The sequence below is a fragment of the Tetrahymena thermophila genome (genome assembly GCF_000189635.1).
Source record: "Tetrahymena thermophila SB210 genomic scaffold scf_8254658, whole genome shotgun sequence".
Lineage (NCBI taxonomy): Eukaryota > Ciliophora > Oligohymenophorea > Hymenostomatida > Tetrahymenidae > Tetrahymena > Tetrahymena thermophila.
The window spans coordinates 123,163-139,760 of NW_002476425.1; the positions used below are offsets into that span (position 1 = coordinate 123,163).

The 16,598-nt window shown below is 21.6% G+C and overlaps 5 protein-coding genes across 5 annotated transcripts in view; 1 reads left to right on the plus strand and 4 right to left on the minus strand. All coding sequences in view use genetic code 6, as the record gives it.

The window, feature by feature from the left end:
* Nucleotides 1–1,188: 1,188 nt before the first annotated feature.
* TTHERM_000672269 (cation channel family protein) lies at nucleotides 1,189–3,310 on the minus strand (the record flags this gene model as incomplete). The annotated part of the gene is made up of 6 exons (XM_012797429.1): nucleotides 1,189–1,485; nucleotides 1,544–1,657; nucleotides 1,755–1,835; nucleotides 1,894–2,742; nucleotides 2,941–3,039; nucleotides 3,122–3,310. 6 exons carry the CDS (start codon nucleotides 3,308–3,310, stop codon nucleotides 1,189–1,191), a joined length of 1,629 nt encoding a protein of 542 aa, XP_012652883.1.
* A 385-nt stretch (nucleotides 3,311–3,695) lies between these two features.
* On the minus strand, nucleotides 3,696–10,218 carry TTHERM_00672270 (niemann pick type C1 protein, putative). The gene is made up of 8 exons (XM_001015004.3): nucleotides 8,899–10,218; nucleotides 7,862–8,661; nucleotides 6,081–6,595; nucleotides 5,637–5,976; nucleotides 5,308–5,577; nucleotides 4,917–5,246; nucleotides 4,590–4,858; nucleotides 3,696–4,522 (listed from the first exon to the last, which is right to left on the minus strand). Exons 2-8 carry the CDS (start codon nucleotides 8,652–8,654, stop codon nucleotides 4,004–4,006), a joined length of 3,036 nt encoding a protein of 1,011 aa, XP_001015004.2. The 5' UTR covers nucleotides 8,655–8,661; nucleotides 8,899–10,218; the 3' UTR covers nucleotides 3,696–4,003.
* A 535-nt stretch (nucleotides 10,219–10,753) lies between these two features.
* TTHERM_00672280 (hypothetical protein) lies at nucleotides 10,754–12,838 on the minus strand (the record flags this gene model as incomplete). The annotated part of the gene is made up of 4 exons (XM_001015005.1): nucleotides 10,754–11,000; nucleotides 11,865–11,996; nucleotides 12,417–12,491; nucleotides 12,720–12,838. 4 exons carry the CDS (start codon nucleotides 12,836–12,838, stop codon nucleotides 10,754–10,756), a joined length of 573 nt encoding a protein of 190 aa, XP_001015005.1.
* Nucleotides 12,839–13,485: 647 nt separating this feature from the next.
* TTHERM_000672288 (kinase domain protein) lies at nucleotides 13,486–15,069 on the minus strand (the record flags this gene model as incomplete). Its single annotated transcript, XM_012797430.1, has 9 exons — nucleotides 13,486–13,591; nucleotides 13,657–13,746; nucleotides 13,795–13,884; nucleotides 14,103–14,192; nucleotides 14,260–14,349; nucleotides 14,417–14,506; nucleotides 14,568–14,648; nucleotides 14,835–14,986; nucleotides 15,046–15,069. The coding sequence occupies 9 exons, from the start codon at nucleotides 15,067–15,069 to the stop codon at nucleotides 13,486–13,488; spliced, it is 813 nt and encodes a 270-aa protein (XP_012652884.1).
* Nucleotides 15,070–15,894: 825 nt separating this feature from the next.
* The window catches only part of TTHERM_000672289 (glutathione S-transferase, amine-terminal domain protein), a gene marked incomplete at both ends in the record, with an annotated part of 1,284 nt that continues 580 nt past the window's right edge, over nucleotides 15,895–16,598 (plus strand). Inside the window, 2 exons of the mRNA XM_012797431.1 lie at nucleotides 15,895–16,308; nucleotides 16,376–16,598. The exon at nucleotides 16,376–16,598 is cut by the window's right edge and continues 166 nt beyond it. Of these exons, the coding sequence (XP_012652885.1) occupies nucleotides 15,895–16,308; nucleotides 16,376–16,598 (637 nt within the window). The remainder of the gene's footprint in view (nucleotides 16,309–16,375) is intronic.

Genomic DNA, 16,598 nt, shown 5'->3' on the forward strand with positions numbered 1-16,598 from the left:
TAAAATATTATTCATAGGTAAAAAGTAGATTTTATTCTCTTAACTTTTTTGTTAAAACTCCTTTAATAGATAGACAAAAGTCCTACTTTGCAAAAATTTTTATTAAAAAGAATAAGCTATCTATCTATATGCTAATTTGTTAGTAAATTTGATAAAAATAGAATTTAAAAACAAAATTTTAGTTATTTAATTTATTGTTTAAAACTTCATGTAACTAAATATACTCATGAACTAATTTATAATTTCTTGTATGTTAATCAGTAGTTAAATAATATACTAATTTATTTGCAAGTAAAAACTCCTAAAATATTCATTACATTGCTTTGTAAATTATAAGCTAAATAAGCTAGCAGCTGTTATCAATTCAAATCTATAAATATAATCAGTAATTTATGAGGTAATAGTTTATTTTTTAAAATTCTACAGCATTAATACTATATTAAAAACCTGAATTTCTTTTTATAAAACAGTCAGTGTGCAGCTATTATGATAATAAAAATAGATTTTCGATTTTAAAATAATGTTATTAAAAAATAAAATTTACCTAAAAATCAAATCATCTTTTTTAAATTTTTAGATAATATTTCAATTTTTTAATCCTTTCTTATTTAAATTATATTTAACAATATTTATTATGATTTCTTATTTTTTTATTAATATTTTTGCTATGAATAATATAATGAATTTAAGTTTAATATTTATAAAATAAACACTAAAAGAGTTTAAATTTAACAAATAATATATATTAAATATTGTATATGCACTTATTTTTTGTAATTAAAAACCTTTCATTTTAATAAATTCATTCAAAAAGTATTTTATTGAAAGCTAATATATCAAAGTTTTGCTTTTTTTTAAATTTTAGAATTTTTAAAATAAATAAAATTAAAAACAGCGTATTTCAGAAGATAGTCTAAACAAAAACGATAATCAAAAAAAAATTCAGTGTTTAACATATTAATAAAAATATCATGTTAAATATAAAATAAATAAATAAATAAATAAATAAATATGAATATACTGTAAACTCTCTATAATAAGACCCCCCCCTCCTCGCAAATTTAGAAAAAATAGGGCTCTTTGACTTTAAAAATATGAATCATAACTAAATTATTTTTTATTTAATTTAATAATATTGACTACATACTTAAAATATATTCAATCATACAATAAAATTAATTTAATCTTTCAAAGTTTTTATAAATTTTATATTTCTCTTTTTATATTAGATTTGGCTTATTCAGCATATCTTTGTTGACATTATTCAGTTTTAAATAAGTTTTGATTGAGAAACTTTTCTAAAATTTAAATTCTTCCATTTTTAATTTATTCATTTGAATAGTGTGAATATTCCCTAATGATATCCTAGCTATACTTGTCATATACATCTGGTGATAAACCTAAAATGCATAAATCTAAATCTAAGAATTATTCTAAATCTTATTTAAAGCTTTATTCTTTAAGTATTTAATCTGGAATTTGATCCTTTAAAAATATAAAAGAATAAATATGTTAAATAAAATCAATATTAACTTTAACTTACACTTAAATGTTTTTCAGTTTAAAGAATATATGCTTCGATTATTTCAGAATTTCCAACTAAAATATTATTCTATTTTAATTCTCTGTCGAACAACATGTAATATTGAGCACTTCTCTAATTATATTAGAATAAATAAATACTTTTTAAAGAAATTTCATACACGTAATTTGACATTAAATGAATTATAAAAATATCTTTAGTAATTAATTACCTTTTCATTATCATGAGCTTTAGGATTATAGATAACATCGTGAAACCATATTGCAAGCTGTACATTAGCACTGTGGTGAAACTATTAAAATATTATTTTATTAATTCAAATTGACTAATAAATCAAAGAATATAACAACTTTTATCTGTTCTGAAAGCTGAAGCATGCAATAAATATGAGAAAGCGTGTGATAATATCTATAATTTTCACTATATTTGAGTTTAATGCAGTCAAACCATTTATTTAACACTTCTTTTTGGGAATCATAATCAACAAAAATGCTTCTCCACTTTTAATATAAGTACCCAAATTGTTCAGGTGTTAGAGCATTTTTTTCAAGCAAGTAATTTCTAACTGTAGTTGAGCTTGCTTTTTCTGAAAAATCGTTCCCACACTAAGATTTATTTTAGCTAATAATATCTACTATGTACAAAGGTAATTCAGAAAGACCATTTTCTTTTCTAAATTTATTTATTCCAATTGAACTTTACAAAGTTTCGTGACTGATAACAACTCCATCAAATTCTTTGTCTCTTAAAGGGCCCATAGGTTCCATTAATTCAAATATATAGAACTTAGTTTAGGGAGCAAAAAGTTGCTAAAACTAAATAATTCTGTGTCTTCTGTAATCAAATGATTACAATAATTCTTTATTCTTTTTATTTTTTAATAATTCAAGTCCTGTTAAACCTAAAACAATATCAGTATCTAATGGAATGGCAAGAAGGAGAGCAGCACTTAGCATAATTTTATGTCCATTATGCAGATGATCAAATGTTCCACCTAATATTACTCTTCTCAGGCTTTAAATTGAAACACCTTAATATTTTCCTTGCTTTTTTCCGTTAACTATTTCTACTTATTCAAAGACATCTTCTTTTAAATATCTGTTTATTTCTTAAAGAACTTCTGAGTCTTCATGATTGAATTTTATTACAACTTATTTTTGGTCTTCTTTTAGATTGAAAAATTCTCCAACAAACTTCACCTTAATATTAAAGTTGATATATTCTATCAATTATTTCTATAAACATGTAAAAAATAGAAAAATAATTTTACTAAGAAACACAAAATCTGTTAAAAATAATTTTTTAAATGAAAAAATTACATTAAAAAACTTGTTTAAATAATAAAACTTTTAATAAAATATTAAAATTTAAATATCTCTATCAAATATAATTATTACTTCATATTCAATTAAATGTAATTTTGATTCATAATTTAAAATATTTGGAAGTGTAATGGTTGCCTCAAACATGGGATCATTTCTTTTAATGTAGTTTATCTATTTTAAAAATAAATAAATAAAATATTAATTTTATCAATCTGGAAACAAGGATAATATTCGATAATCCATTTTTATTTACATAATTGTAAAATATTAATAAATAGCTAATAATTGTGTCATAGTTTTTATTAATCGCATCTCCTTGAATTTCTACTATGAGCTGGTATTGTGTCTCTTATAACGCTTTGTGTAAGAAGTATAAATTATGTTCTAAAGTATTTTAAAAGCTTAAAAAAAGAATATTCAAAGATTCACTAAATTGACTCATTATTTTAATAACGTAAACAAATTATTTATGTTGAATATATTTTGATTTATTAATAATTATTTATGGTAAAGTATCTAATTTGATTTTATTATATCTTTAATTATCAATAAAAGCATTACATTTTAAATAAGCAAGATATTATACTATTTTTATCAAAAACTACGTATTTTTAATGTAATTTTAAAGAAATTTATAACATAATTATTTATTATAAAACAGCCATTCTCGTCTCCAATGTATTTTTTAATATTTTTAATATTCTATTATTTTTTCAAAAACTTTTCACAAGTAAAATCAATTTTTGAATTTTTATTATTTTTCGAAGAAACACATTTAATTTTGAAAATAGTTAAAGAAATTAAAAATCATTTAATAGAATGAATTTAAAAAGAGGAGATAAAAAAGAAATGAATTATTTATGACAAAACTTGAAACATAAAAATAAAAATATATTTTGGAAACAAATAGAGAAATGAACTGATTGAATAAATGAATGATGAGTTTTTTAACTAATTCAAGAAAAAGCTTTTGAATTTTATTATCTATTTATGATATTTTGTTAAACAAACATTATAAATGTGTTTATTTATGATATGAAATCATATATTTATTATTTAATAATTTATTATATTTATAGAGGACATTTTATTAATTCTTTCTAATATTATCACTCTTTCAATCAATTGTTTTTTCTCATCTGTTACTACGCTTAGTTATTGTTATATTGTCTGAAAGTTACTTTTTAGTAGGTCCATTGACTACTTCTGTTGTTTCAAATACTTCTTCTTCTTCCTAAGAACCTTCACTAATATCTGACTTATGGATGAAGGATTCAGAAGTTCTACCTTTGGTAACAGGACCAATATAGTAAAGAACAGTTGGTAAGAACATAAGACCTTAGAAAACACCTAAGAAGATAATTGCCATATACATTCTGAAATAGTAAATTCTAAACATTTCACTGCTTGCAAAGCCTAAAACGATGACACCAATGAATTTAGTACTTGCAATACCAACCAAAATATTTGAACCCATCTACTTTACAGCGTTAATTACCTTTTGTTCTCTATTACCAGGAGTATTCATGTATGAAATAACCAAGTGGACACAGAATTCGACACCTAAACCAACACTTGTGATAAGATTGACAACACTAACTGCATTAATTTCAATCTAGAAGCCACTGATAGTAGAATTTAAAACCCAAACGATCTATTAATTTTTTTTATAAGAAATTCTTAGTAAATTCAAATTAAACTATAAGTTATAAATATTTTACACCGATTAAGTTGAATGTAATGAAGAAGACGTTTAAGGCAACAATGAGAGCAGACATTCCATTCTTAAGTAAGTTGATAGCTAAATAAACTGCTCCAACAGCCAATAAGAGATTTTAGATAGCAATAGCTCTAATTTAGGTGTATTAATCGTAATAAGCGTAGATCAAAGAATATGCAAAGGCCTTTTTATCGCCAGTGAATTCACTAGCGTTATCAACAGCTTGTCTTGTCTATTCGAAGGTATCAATGAAATCTTTGCTGGTTATAACTATAAAAAAATAAATTTAATATTTATCAAATAATTTGGTTTGTGTTTATTTATTTACCTGGTCTATGTTAGAATCTAAGACGAGAAGTTTTAATAGTACCATCTGGATTGAAGATAATATCTTTATTGAATTATTCACCACAAATACCATACTTTTGACAGCAAACAGAGCTAATCTTAACATTCATGAATTTTTGAACTTAAACTTCGAAAGGATATTAATCAATGTCTCTTGTGTTACAGTCTATAGCCCACATTTATTTGGGATTAGCAAATTAATTGAAAGTAGCAATCCAAGAATAGACAGGAGGTTACACAGTAGCGTTCAACAAAGATAAAGCATTTGATATTTTGTTAATATATGTAACGTCATTGTTGTCTCTGTAATCTATAGAATAAATAATTTAATTAGTAAGATTGAATTTAATTTAACAAAAATAGTGTATTACTAACATTTTCTAAGACCAAATAAGCCAAAGGTCCAATTTCAATATATTTATTATAAGAATCGAAGTAGTTATTCAAATCAGATCCAGTGATCAAAGAAACTTATTGGTTCAAACCGATATTTAAGTTAAGTAAACCAATTACAGAGATAATAACCAAACCTATGAAGATGAGGAAGTTGAACATATGGAAAATTTTATTTCTTAATACAGGAATATAGAATTTAGAGATACACTTCTTAACTAAGTCTTCTCTGGGTTCAGATGGTTCAGCTTTTTTTGTAGGAAAAAAGTTAAGTCAATCATAAAAAAACAAGATGAATAAAATATACTTCTGATGCAAACGAAAACATCACAGATACCCTTCAATTTACGTTCTTCATCCCAAGCAAGAATAGCTACAAAAGCAGTAATTTGGAAAATGTAATCGAAGAAAACAGCAATAGCAGCTTGGATACAGAAAGTTGTAAGTGCAGGAATGTTAGTGAAAGTACCTACCATGAATGCAAGAATTTCAGAAACAGCAGCTGCAGTAATAGAAGGACCAACTTCAGTCATACCTCCTTTAATTTTCTCTAACAAATTTTCACCGTGACAACCTTTAACAGCAGTACTAATAATGAACATATTATCAACACCAATAGCTAAAATGAGGAAAGGAATAACTTCACCCTATTATTTAATTCAAAATTTTTAATATTTGAAAATGAAATAAATCAAAATAAATATATAAAGAAATGAAAATAAAATTGGTTGAAATAAAAAGGTTTTGTTACAGAAATCATAGTCATGCCAACTCCGATAAAAGCCATGAAACCCATAGAGCACACAATAGAAAAGATGACAATAAAGATACCTGCTAAACCAATCAAGAAACCTGAGTGAGTTTTAGAAGGGAAAGAACCTATAGCAAGAGAAATATAGATAAACATAAGAGAGTAAGAAAGAGCGACGACCCAAATATTTTGACTTGTTTCTTCAACAAGTTCATCAGGAATACTTCTTTCAGCCATAAATTAGACATCCAAATCAGGCCAGCTGTTGACGTTTTTGTAATCAACTTCAATAGGTTCGTCTAGATATTGAGAAAAGTCTAAAGTTTTGTTTCTGAATTAGAAAATAGTGTCTTCAAAGATATCTTTTTCCCAAGTTTCAGCAATTTGTTGTGTAAATGGGTCCTTATTTAAGAGATAAGTTACAACCAAAGCTTAGGATTGAATCCAACAATGTTAACAAGGGAGATCATCATGAGGATATTATTCACAGCTTGAACCACCAATGACTGCTTGTTCTATATTAAAAAAAATAAATTAGAGGATTTTAATGATTGTGAATAAGATAGATCATTATTAATATATTAGAAAAATTAATGCTCTTAAAAAACCACATAAAATATTTTTAAATTTAATTCACACTTAGATTTTTTAAGTCTTTAATCTTAAATAAAAAATTCAAAACTAAAAAAATTATTAGTTTGAACAATAAAAATCTTTTTGTTAAAATAAATAAATTTAAAGTAGCATGAAAATAATGTTTATTTTATGAATTTTATAAGGCTTTTATCAACTATCTTTAATAATTATTTTATCTTAAATATGCTTTGTGAAAGATTTAAAGTAATTTATTTATTTAGAATTATTACGGTTCTATTTGCATAAATAACCTATTTAATTAATTAATGACGTAAGTTACTGTCATATATCTTTAAATGAATGTATGTTTTATTTTTTTGTCAAAATAAATAAAAGAATTATTCAATCTTCATTCAAATTATTCATACCTATTAAAAACTGTCTGTAACTTTATTTCCATATAAATAATCTTAATTTTGGTATTTAAAATGCAATAATTTTATTGTTCTTATGCATACTTGATTCCAAAATATATTTTTTATCAAGCGCAACAGTAATAGAGTAGCAACGGATTATAAATTATCTCTTTATGTTTATTTATTATTTTTATGTTTCCTTACTCAAATTTATTTATTTACTGTTATTATCATAATTTTAGCAATTCTTACAAAAGTTATCTATGGCTATGCCATCATTTTTCCTATTTTAATTTCATCCTCTATTCAGCAGTTTTATGAAATCATAATCAGATAAGAGTAGATATTAAAATTTACATTCGTATTATTTAAATTTACTAAATCAGAAGGTAATCTAATAGAAAAATATATGCGTGTTTCTATCTATTTATTTATCTTTCTGAAATTTAGATATATTTTAAAATAATTGAAAAACATTTACTAAAATTAGTTTTTTGATTGATAAAGCTTGCTTTTCTTTGAAATAAATTAAGTAGATAGTTGATTAATTTCTATTATGTATGTATTTACATTTTAAATAAATGTAAATTTATTGATTGATTATATTTAAAGTTATATTTTTATGAAATGTTTATTTATTTATTAAATCATTTTAAAATAGCTTAAATTTTTGTTTTGAAATATTAAATGATGCAGTTGCCTCTTCTAAGGAAGTGTAAAAATAATAAAATTTATGAGTGGATATATATTATAATGAGTATATTTTATAGTATTTTAAATGCTACTTACGGATGATAGGAATACCATTTGAGTCAGTACAAGGAATCAAAGTAGTTTTGGTGTTAGAATCTATACAGAGGGCATCGTATTGAAGAGCCTTTCTGGGGTCCATTCTTTGGTCTCTAGGTACACTCAATTAAGCAGCTCTTTCATTTAAAAGGGTAATATTCATTTTCCAATAATCCATTGGGGAAGTGATAAGACAACCTTTGTTTGAGACTGGTTTGTAGCATAAGTTATCAACAGTAACATCTTGTCCTTCTTTTTTGAAGGATCTGGTATTAATAACCTTTTCTAGGTAGTATAACCATTTAAGGGTATCCAATTAAAAGAGATTAGGAAGTGGGGCTGTTGAATTACTGTCAGTTGTATTTGTATCTGTTGAATTATTGTCGTCATCGCTTTCTGCTAAAAATCTTGGAGCAAAGGTGCTATTTGAAGCATTCACAAATTCCTTTTTTTAAGTTAAAAAGAGAGGGTCTTTTTGCTTTTCAGCACATTCATTTTATTTGAGAAGACGGTTGGAGCTTTAAGTTCCTCCTGGTTACTAAAAATTAGATCCAGCAGACATAATAATTTGGTTAATTCTAAAAAACTGCCCAAAGTTGTCATTGAAATATTTTTATTCTGAGTAGGTTCTGCCTGCATTAGGAGCCCAAAGATTCTAAGGATCTGTCTCCATTTTAAGATTCAACATACCTAAAGCAAAAACACCTGTAATTAAGATGCAAAATCCGATGGCAATACACTTGTTACGTGTGCATTTTTCAGCCAATTTACCAAAGACTTAACCAAATCCCATATTAAATCTATTTGAAAAGTAAAAATATTTTTAAAATTGAACATTTAAATTGCTTATTGAGCAAATAGTATGAATTAGAATCAAAATAGTATTTAACAATTCTCAAAGCAATGTTAAAATATTAAAGAAGCAGGTTTAAATTGATCATCTACTAACAAAAAAGGGCTTCAATAATTTTTTATTTTCTAAAAATATGTTGAGAGTGTAACCAAGTACAATAAAGAAACTTTAAATAGCTAATTACATGTTTACTATGTTTGTTTGTATGTAATGAATGTATGTTTGTTTGTTTGTATGATTATTTGTCTTTCTTTCTTCTTGCTTGATTTAATATGATATCTTCTTTCTAATATTATTTATGATTCTTTCTTTATTTTTTTATTAAATTATTCAATTAAGCACTCTCTTTATTAAAATAAGCAGTCTATTCAATTAATTGTTCTAATTTCTCTTAAATTCATTCATTTATTTAAGTCAATACTTCATATTCATTGATTGATAATATATGTTTGTTTGTTTATTTATTTACTTATTTTCCTATTTCTTATTGCCTTATTTTTGTTTCTTATGGTGTGAGTGCTTGATATTTTTCATCAATAAGATGCAATTTATACAATGAATTAAAACGAAATACAAAGATAAATGACATACATTAATACACTGATTATAAATTGAAAGTATGTAAAAAATAAATGAAAATTAAATTAATATTAAAATTCGACTTGAATGAATTAGTAATAGAGGAAGCTAACAAAAGAGTCCAAAAGATTGTGATGAATTGAATTTAATATTATATTGCTCCTCAAAAAAATACTTCCCAAATAATTAATAATATTATATAAATTTGTATGAAATCTAACTTCATTCACTTTTTTAAAGAATTACTCTATATCTACAAATTTATTTTCATTCAAAGATAAGCTAATTCTTTAAATAAATTAAATTATTACTATTTATCCTCTCTCTTAATTCCCTTTATAACAAATATTGCCTGCCAACTCTCAAATCTATAACTAACATTCTTTTACTCATTTACTAATTTTCAAACTATTTATCTGGTCTTCTCTTTTTCTTTTATATTTTTAAACCTCTCTCTCCTTAAAGCTTTTCTTCTTTCATTCATAATTATGACATTATCTTATTTTTATTGTTTTTATTCTTGATTAATATTCAAGCAAATATTGCCTAACATCCCTCACTCTCACCATTCATTTATTTTACCACAGGTTCACCATTTTATGATTTTATCATCGATTTTTCTATTTAATCCAAAGAAAGAACAGGTTTGCTTATATTTTGCTCAAATTAAACACATATCTTAGGTAGTAATGTTGGATGTTAGTTGATTCAAATAAACAAAGACTATCAGATAAAGTGCTTACAATTTAGAATTACATTGAGTTTCACCACAATTTTTTTAAATTACAGAAAGTCAATAACAAATATCTATTGATATTTAAGCCAGCCACTTACTCTTAAATAATAAATTAATAATATTATTTATTTCAGATTATACATTAGGCAATCCTTCCTCCATTTTTTTAATTTTTAGATTATATTAAAACTATTCTAAACTCAAAATAAATATTTTCAATAATATTTTATAAATTCTAAATAATAATAAAACAGTAAAATTAAAACATAAATTCTAAATTTTATTTATTTAAGTAATACTTAGGCTATTGAAAAAAATAAATTTAATTGTTTTTAGTACTTTTTAAAAGAAAAATGACATTATTTTGAGATAATTTTTATTAAAATTGGATACTATTTTTTAATTTCTATTTAAAAATGATTATTTCAGAAAAATAAATAAAAGTTTATATTTTAAAGAAGTCACAATATTTTTTATTTGATTTAAATTCCTCTATTATTCTTTATGCATTTTTCAAAAGGTTACAATTAATAACATCCTAAAATACTTGTAATTTTCTAATTTAAAACAAAACAAAAAAAATAAAATAAAAATTTTCCTATCTTTAAATTTAAAAATAGCTTCTTTAATTATATAGCATATATTTTTTTCTATTTAATTTTTGATTAATTTTTAATAAAATATAATTCTACTTTTATCAACAAACAACAATTTTTTTTTGATTTCAATCCTTACTAAATTTTAATACTTATTTTATTGATTTTTCTTTATTTTTTGGTATTTAAAAAGAGTTATTAAAGTGGGAAATTTCTTTGATATAAGTTTGATGTACATTGGTGATTATAGATTTTTCATTATTACTTGCATTAAATTGTGGGTTTCTTGCTTAAAAATATCCATAAATTGTAATAGCTTAGGTATTTTATAAATGCTATTCTATAATTAAATAATTTTACTACTCGTAATACGTTCTATAAAAATAATTTTAGAATATCAATTAATTGTATCAATAGAAATAAGATATTTGACAAGATTAATTACTTATGTAAGAAATATTTACATTAATTATTAATTAAATGTAGATCTAAAGAATACTATTTGATATACTGTCTGTTTTCTAAGTTAAGAAGAGAATATATATTCTAAGTTAAGAAAGGTTATTTTCAATTAGGGGGAAAATAAAAATTTGCAAAATATTTAATAATTTTCAAAAGATTGGAAATTATTTGATAATTAAATAATTAATATTTTTTTTAAATAATAAGATAATTATAATTTAAAATAAAAATTTAAATTATATATTTACATTAAAAAATTATATAACAAATATTTTATAATAAAAACAAAAATAAAAATATTTAATTAATTAATCTACTTTAAAGTAAGTTAATCCAGGAATTTAATTATTAATTTTCCACATTTGTAAGAATTAATACTTGGAAATGTGTTATAAATTATATTCTAACATTTAAATATTTATTATTTATTCATCCTTTTTTAACCACTTGTTTATCATTATTAGAAATTCATTTCTAAGACAATTAATCTTTTTGATTTAAGATATATACTTTCTACTTTCAATTATTATGATTTTTTTATTAAATTTTAACTTTTAAATTTAATTAGAGTAAATTACTAAAAAATTAACATTGAATTAATTTTAAATTAAAAATTATATATTAAATTAATAAATTAAAAAATCATTAGCAATAATAAAGAAAAAGGAAAAAAAATCAAACCAAAAAATTAATAAACAAATTAAAAGAGCTGTTAAGTTTTAATTTCATTTTTATATTTAAAAATATCTTAATCAAAAACAAATAAACTGTTTTTACCCAAGATCAAGTGTCAAATTTGAGAGATTAGTACAATTTTATAAACGAGCATAATTTTAAGGCACCAATTGGACTAATTATATTTCTACTTTTTAAGTATTGAAGAAAAAATAAATAACTAATTATAATTAGCTAGTTAGATAAACAATGAAGAAATAACATGAAATATAAAGAAATTAATTAATTAGTAATAAAGATATAATTTTAAAATGAAAAAATGAGTTAAATTAACAAATATATAGAAAAAAAAAAAATAGCAAACATAATAAAAAAGAAAAATAAATTTAATAAAAAGCTATCAAATGTATTAAAAGAGTTATTGTTTTAAATTTATTTTAAAATTAAAAATAAATAAACTTTTTTTACCTAAGATCAAGCTTCAAATTTGAGAGATTAGTGCAATTTGCTAAAGCAGAACCTAAGCCTTAAGTGCAAAAAAAGAAAAAGGAAAATAAATAAAACAAAATATTATCTAATAAATTAAAATAGTTTTATTAAATTCATTTTTATTTTTCAAAATATCACAATCCAAAACAAATATACTGTATTTACCTAAGATCAAGTGTCAAATCTGAGAGATTAGTACAATTTGCTAAAGCTAAACCTAAGCTTGATGCTCCAATTCCACTAATAATTACCTCTTTTTAAATATTGAAGAAAAAATATTAAATAATAAGGAAATGAATTAATTAGTAATTAATAGCTGAAAATAAAAAACGAATAAAATTAAAGAAAGAAAAATAAACACAAGTAAAATAAACCAAAGTAAAAACTATCAAATAAATTAAAAGAGTTATTTTGTTATAAATTTATTTTTTTTAATAGAACAATCCAAAACAAATTAACTATTTTTACTAAAGCTCAAGTGCCAAATTTTAGAGATTAGTGTAATTTGCTAAAGCGGAGCCTAAGCCTTATGCACCTTAGTCACCAATTCTTTTTCCACTTTTTAAATATTGAAGAAAAAACTTCATATTAATATCGTAAACAAATTCAAAGTTAAATATTTAAAAAACATAAATAATATTAATATTTATAAATTTAATGTACCTCAGAGCAATATGGAGAACCTAATGAGATTAGAGCGAAAAAATAAAAAAAAATTTTTTATGAATAAAAATAAATTTAATGAATATTCATAAAAAAATAAATAATTACTTCTTCTAATTTACAGTTATATTTAATCTATTATATCATTTATTTTTTCAAAAATAATGAATATCAATTTATGGAAATTTAATTAATTATAAGTGGATAAAAAGAACAAATAAATTATTATAATTATCAAATATGAATTTATAAATTTGCTTTTAGGAAGATATATCACTAAAGAATAAGTAACATTCATTATTTAATCTTAAAAATTCTATTTATAACACATACAAGAGACGGGTAGTAATATGTTGAAAAAATTCTAATAATTGTTGCTCTAAAATTTTATAATTTTCAAAATTTTTGTAAAAATGAATTAGAATTAATAGCATTCTTATTGCTTTTATTTTATAAAATAAAAATTTTTAATTTGTTTTACAAACAAATAAACAATCTAAATTATCACTTTAGAAATATTTATCAAATAAAGATAAAAATATTTAATTTATTTTAAAAGACAAAAATATAATCATATAACATTTTTATCTGAAATAAATAATGCAACAAGTCTTGCTAAAAGTTTTGTTTTTTTTAACACTTTGATTAGATTTTTAGGAAATTTAATATTGCAATCCCTTTATTTTAACAAAAAAATTAATATGATTAGTAAAAGAATAAAATAAAGTGTTAATTAATTTACATCATATAAATTTTTAAGAAAGCTAAGCTATTGAATTTAGAGATATATTTGACTAATTCTAAAGCTCCTTTATCAGTTATATCATTAAGACTTATTATTTAAAATTATTATGCTGATTTTTATATGTATTAAATATACGTAAAGTCTATATCCAGATATTTCAGATTTTTGCATTTGAATAATCCAAAACCTGCACCAGATATTCCTTCGTCATTAATTTAGTTATTACTTAATCATATTTTATTTTAAGAATATTTTAAATATTTATAAAGTATAATCCTAAATAATATAGATTAATAATATAAATTATTTTTAAATAGAATTTATATAAAAAAAATATAAAATAATTGAAAACAAAGAATTTATTAATTTTTTTTTAGGTTTTTTAAATTTAATGTTAATTTTTTTTATTTATCTAAGTAAATTTTAATAATAATTTAATTTACTAAGCATAAAGAGTTAAATTTGTCAAATTATTTAGATATTAGAACTCATTGCAAATAGAGAATAAGCCTTCATTACCAATTTAATTAGATCTAAAATTATTTAAAATAGTTATTTAAAAAATATAGAAAATAAAAGAAACATAAAAAAGTAATTTACCCTAATTAAAGACATAATTATTCAATATATTTACATTCTATTATCAAATTTCCTAGCAATTAAATTCCATTAGCTGTAATATTGTTATTTCTTTTTATTTTAAATTAGAAAGTGAAATAATTGTTAAAAGATTTCATAAATTTATTGAATTTTTTACTATAGATAAATTTCAAAGAATTTTAGACATTTAAGTGAAGGCAAGAATTTTAAAATGTCAGGTAAAGTTAAATCATCTATATTTTTATAACTATTTAAGATAAATAAATAAGTAAATAAGTATTAAAAAACTAATTTTTAATGATGTTTACCAAAAATCAAGAAACAGTTCTTCAATGCTTTGGCATGTAGCTATGTAATTACTGAATTCTATTAGTTCAGGAACTTCTGGACTTAATATAAGGTATTGAAAAAATTTAAAAATAACCTTTTAATTTTAATTAAAAAGAATCTTCTAAATTTATGAGTAAATTAGAGAGGGAGGAGTTTGAAAACATTCAATTCTTCATTTGTTTTTAAATGAAGAAAATATTTTATTTTAAATATTTGTAAAATTTTCAATATAAATAAAAATATACCCATGAATATTGTCTAAAAATAAATATTTCAAATTATTGCACTGAGCTATTTTTTTGAAGAATTAAGGAATTAGTTTAACTTATTGTTTGCTTAAATTATTAAAATCGAAAATTAATTTATCAATTGTTGATAAATCAGTAGAAGCCATAAACTTTTATTTTTTTAGATTTGAATAAATTTTAATATAAGACTTTTTGAATATTTGTTTACTTCTTTAAACTTAAGTGCTTACATTTCTTTATTTTTGATTTTACTTTTTTTTTTATAAATCAATCCAAAAAAAATTTCTTTTTAATTTAAAATAAAAATAACAATTACATACTAATCATTTTCCAATATTTTAATTTATTCTTTAATTCTAATTAATTTAATTATTTGATCTATATAAAAATTCTTTATTTAAACTCTTAACAATTTACTTCAGAAAAATAAATTATAAAATTCAATTCATTTAAAAATTCTATTAATAGTTAGTTGCTTCTTTGTTTCTTTCTTTGCATTTATTTATATGGCTAAATATTAGATACAAAAATAATTCATTATTTTTAGAAGATTCGTAAACTAAAAAATAAATTAATTTTAAATTTAGAATTTTAGACAACATTATAAGCTTAATGATGAGAATTAATAATTTTTAAAAAAATAAATATTATAAAAAAATAGGAGTTATAATTAAATTTATTAATTCTTTTATTTTTGTTTGTTTTTGGAAATTTAAAGCTTTTAATTATCTAAAAAATATTTTTGAATTGAGTTAAAATTACTGTGATAAATCAATATAATTTGAAATTAAAGATATGTTTTATTTATATTTTTTTAATTTGGATTTTCATACATATTTGCAACAAAAATTTCTTTAGAGATTCTTTAATAAATCTAAATAAGTTCCTTATTTCTGTATTACAATGCAAAATTTTAGGTTTTTAGAAATCATCAGAAATATTTCTTAATAGATTTTAAGAAAAATGTTAGAAAAAGTATAAATTTACAAATTTCAATTATTTTTTCAAATTAAAATAATAAATTAAAAATTTATAAAACTAAGTTTTTTTTTTTTAAATGTTCATTCTTGGTTATTGGGAGAGTAGAGGAATAGCTCAAGCAATTCGTTTGTTGTTGGAATATTTAGAGGTTGAATATACAGAAAAACAATATTATGAAACTGAATAATGGTTCGAAAAAGATAAGAAAGAGCTAAATACTAATTTTCCTAACTTACCTTATCTGATTGATGGAGAAGTAGTAGTGACAGAATCAATAGTTATCCCAATTTATTTGATAAAAAAGTTAAAGAGATATGAGTTACTTGGACAAAATTCTGATGGATCCTTTAACTAGAACGAAATCATCTTTTTACAACTTTTAACTATTATGAAAGATTTAAGATATGACATATACATATCTACCAAAGTACCTTCATTTAGAGAGGAAAAGCATAAACTTTACAACGAAAAGTATTTTGTTACACTTTAGGTAAATAAATAAATAAATATTTTAATATTTTCATCAAATCTAATTAATTAATAATTAATATTTAAAGAAACTAATTAGGTAGTTAGATAAAAAACAATATTTACTAAATAACTTTACTTATGCAGATATCATGTTTTATGATCTGTTAAGATATATTGAGTTCATTTATCCAGAAAAATCAATTTTACCAGAGTACAAAGAAAGAATAGAAAATATCCCATAAATAAAAAAGTATTTAGACACAAAAGAAAACAAGATTTTTATTTTGGAAAGAATGAAAGATTTGTTTT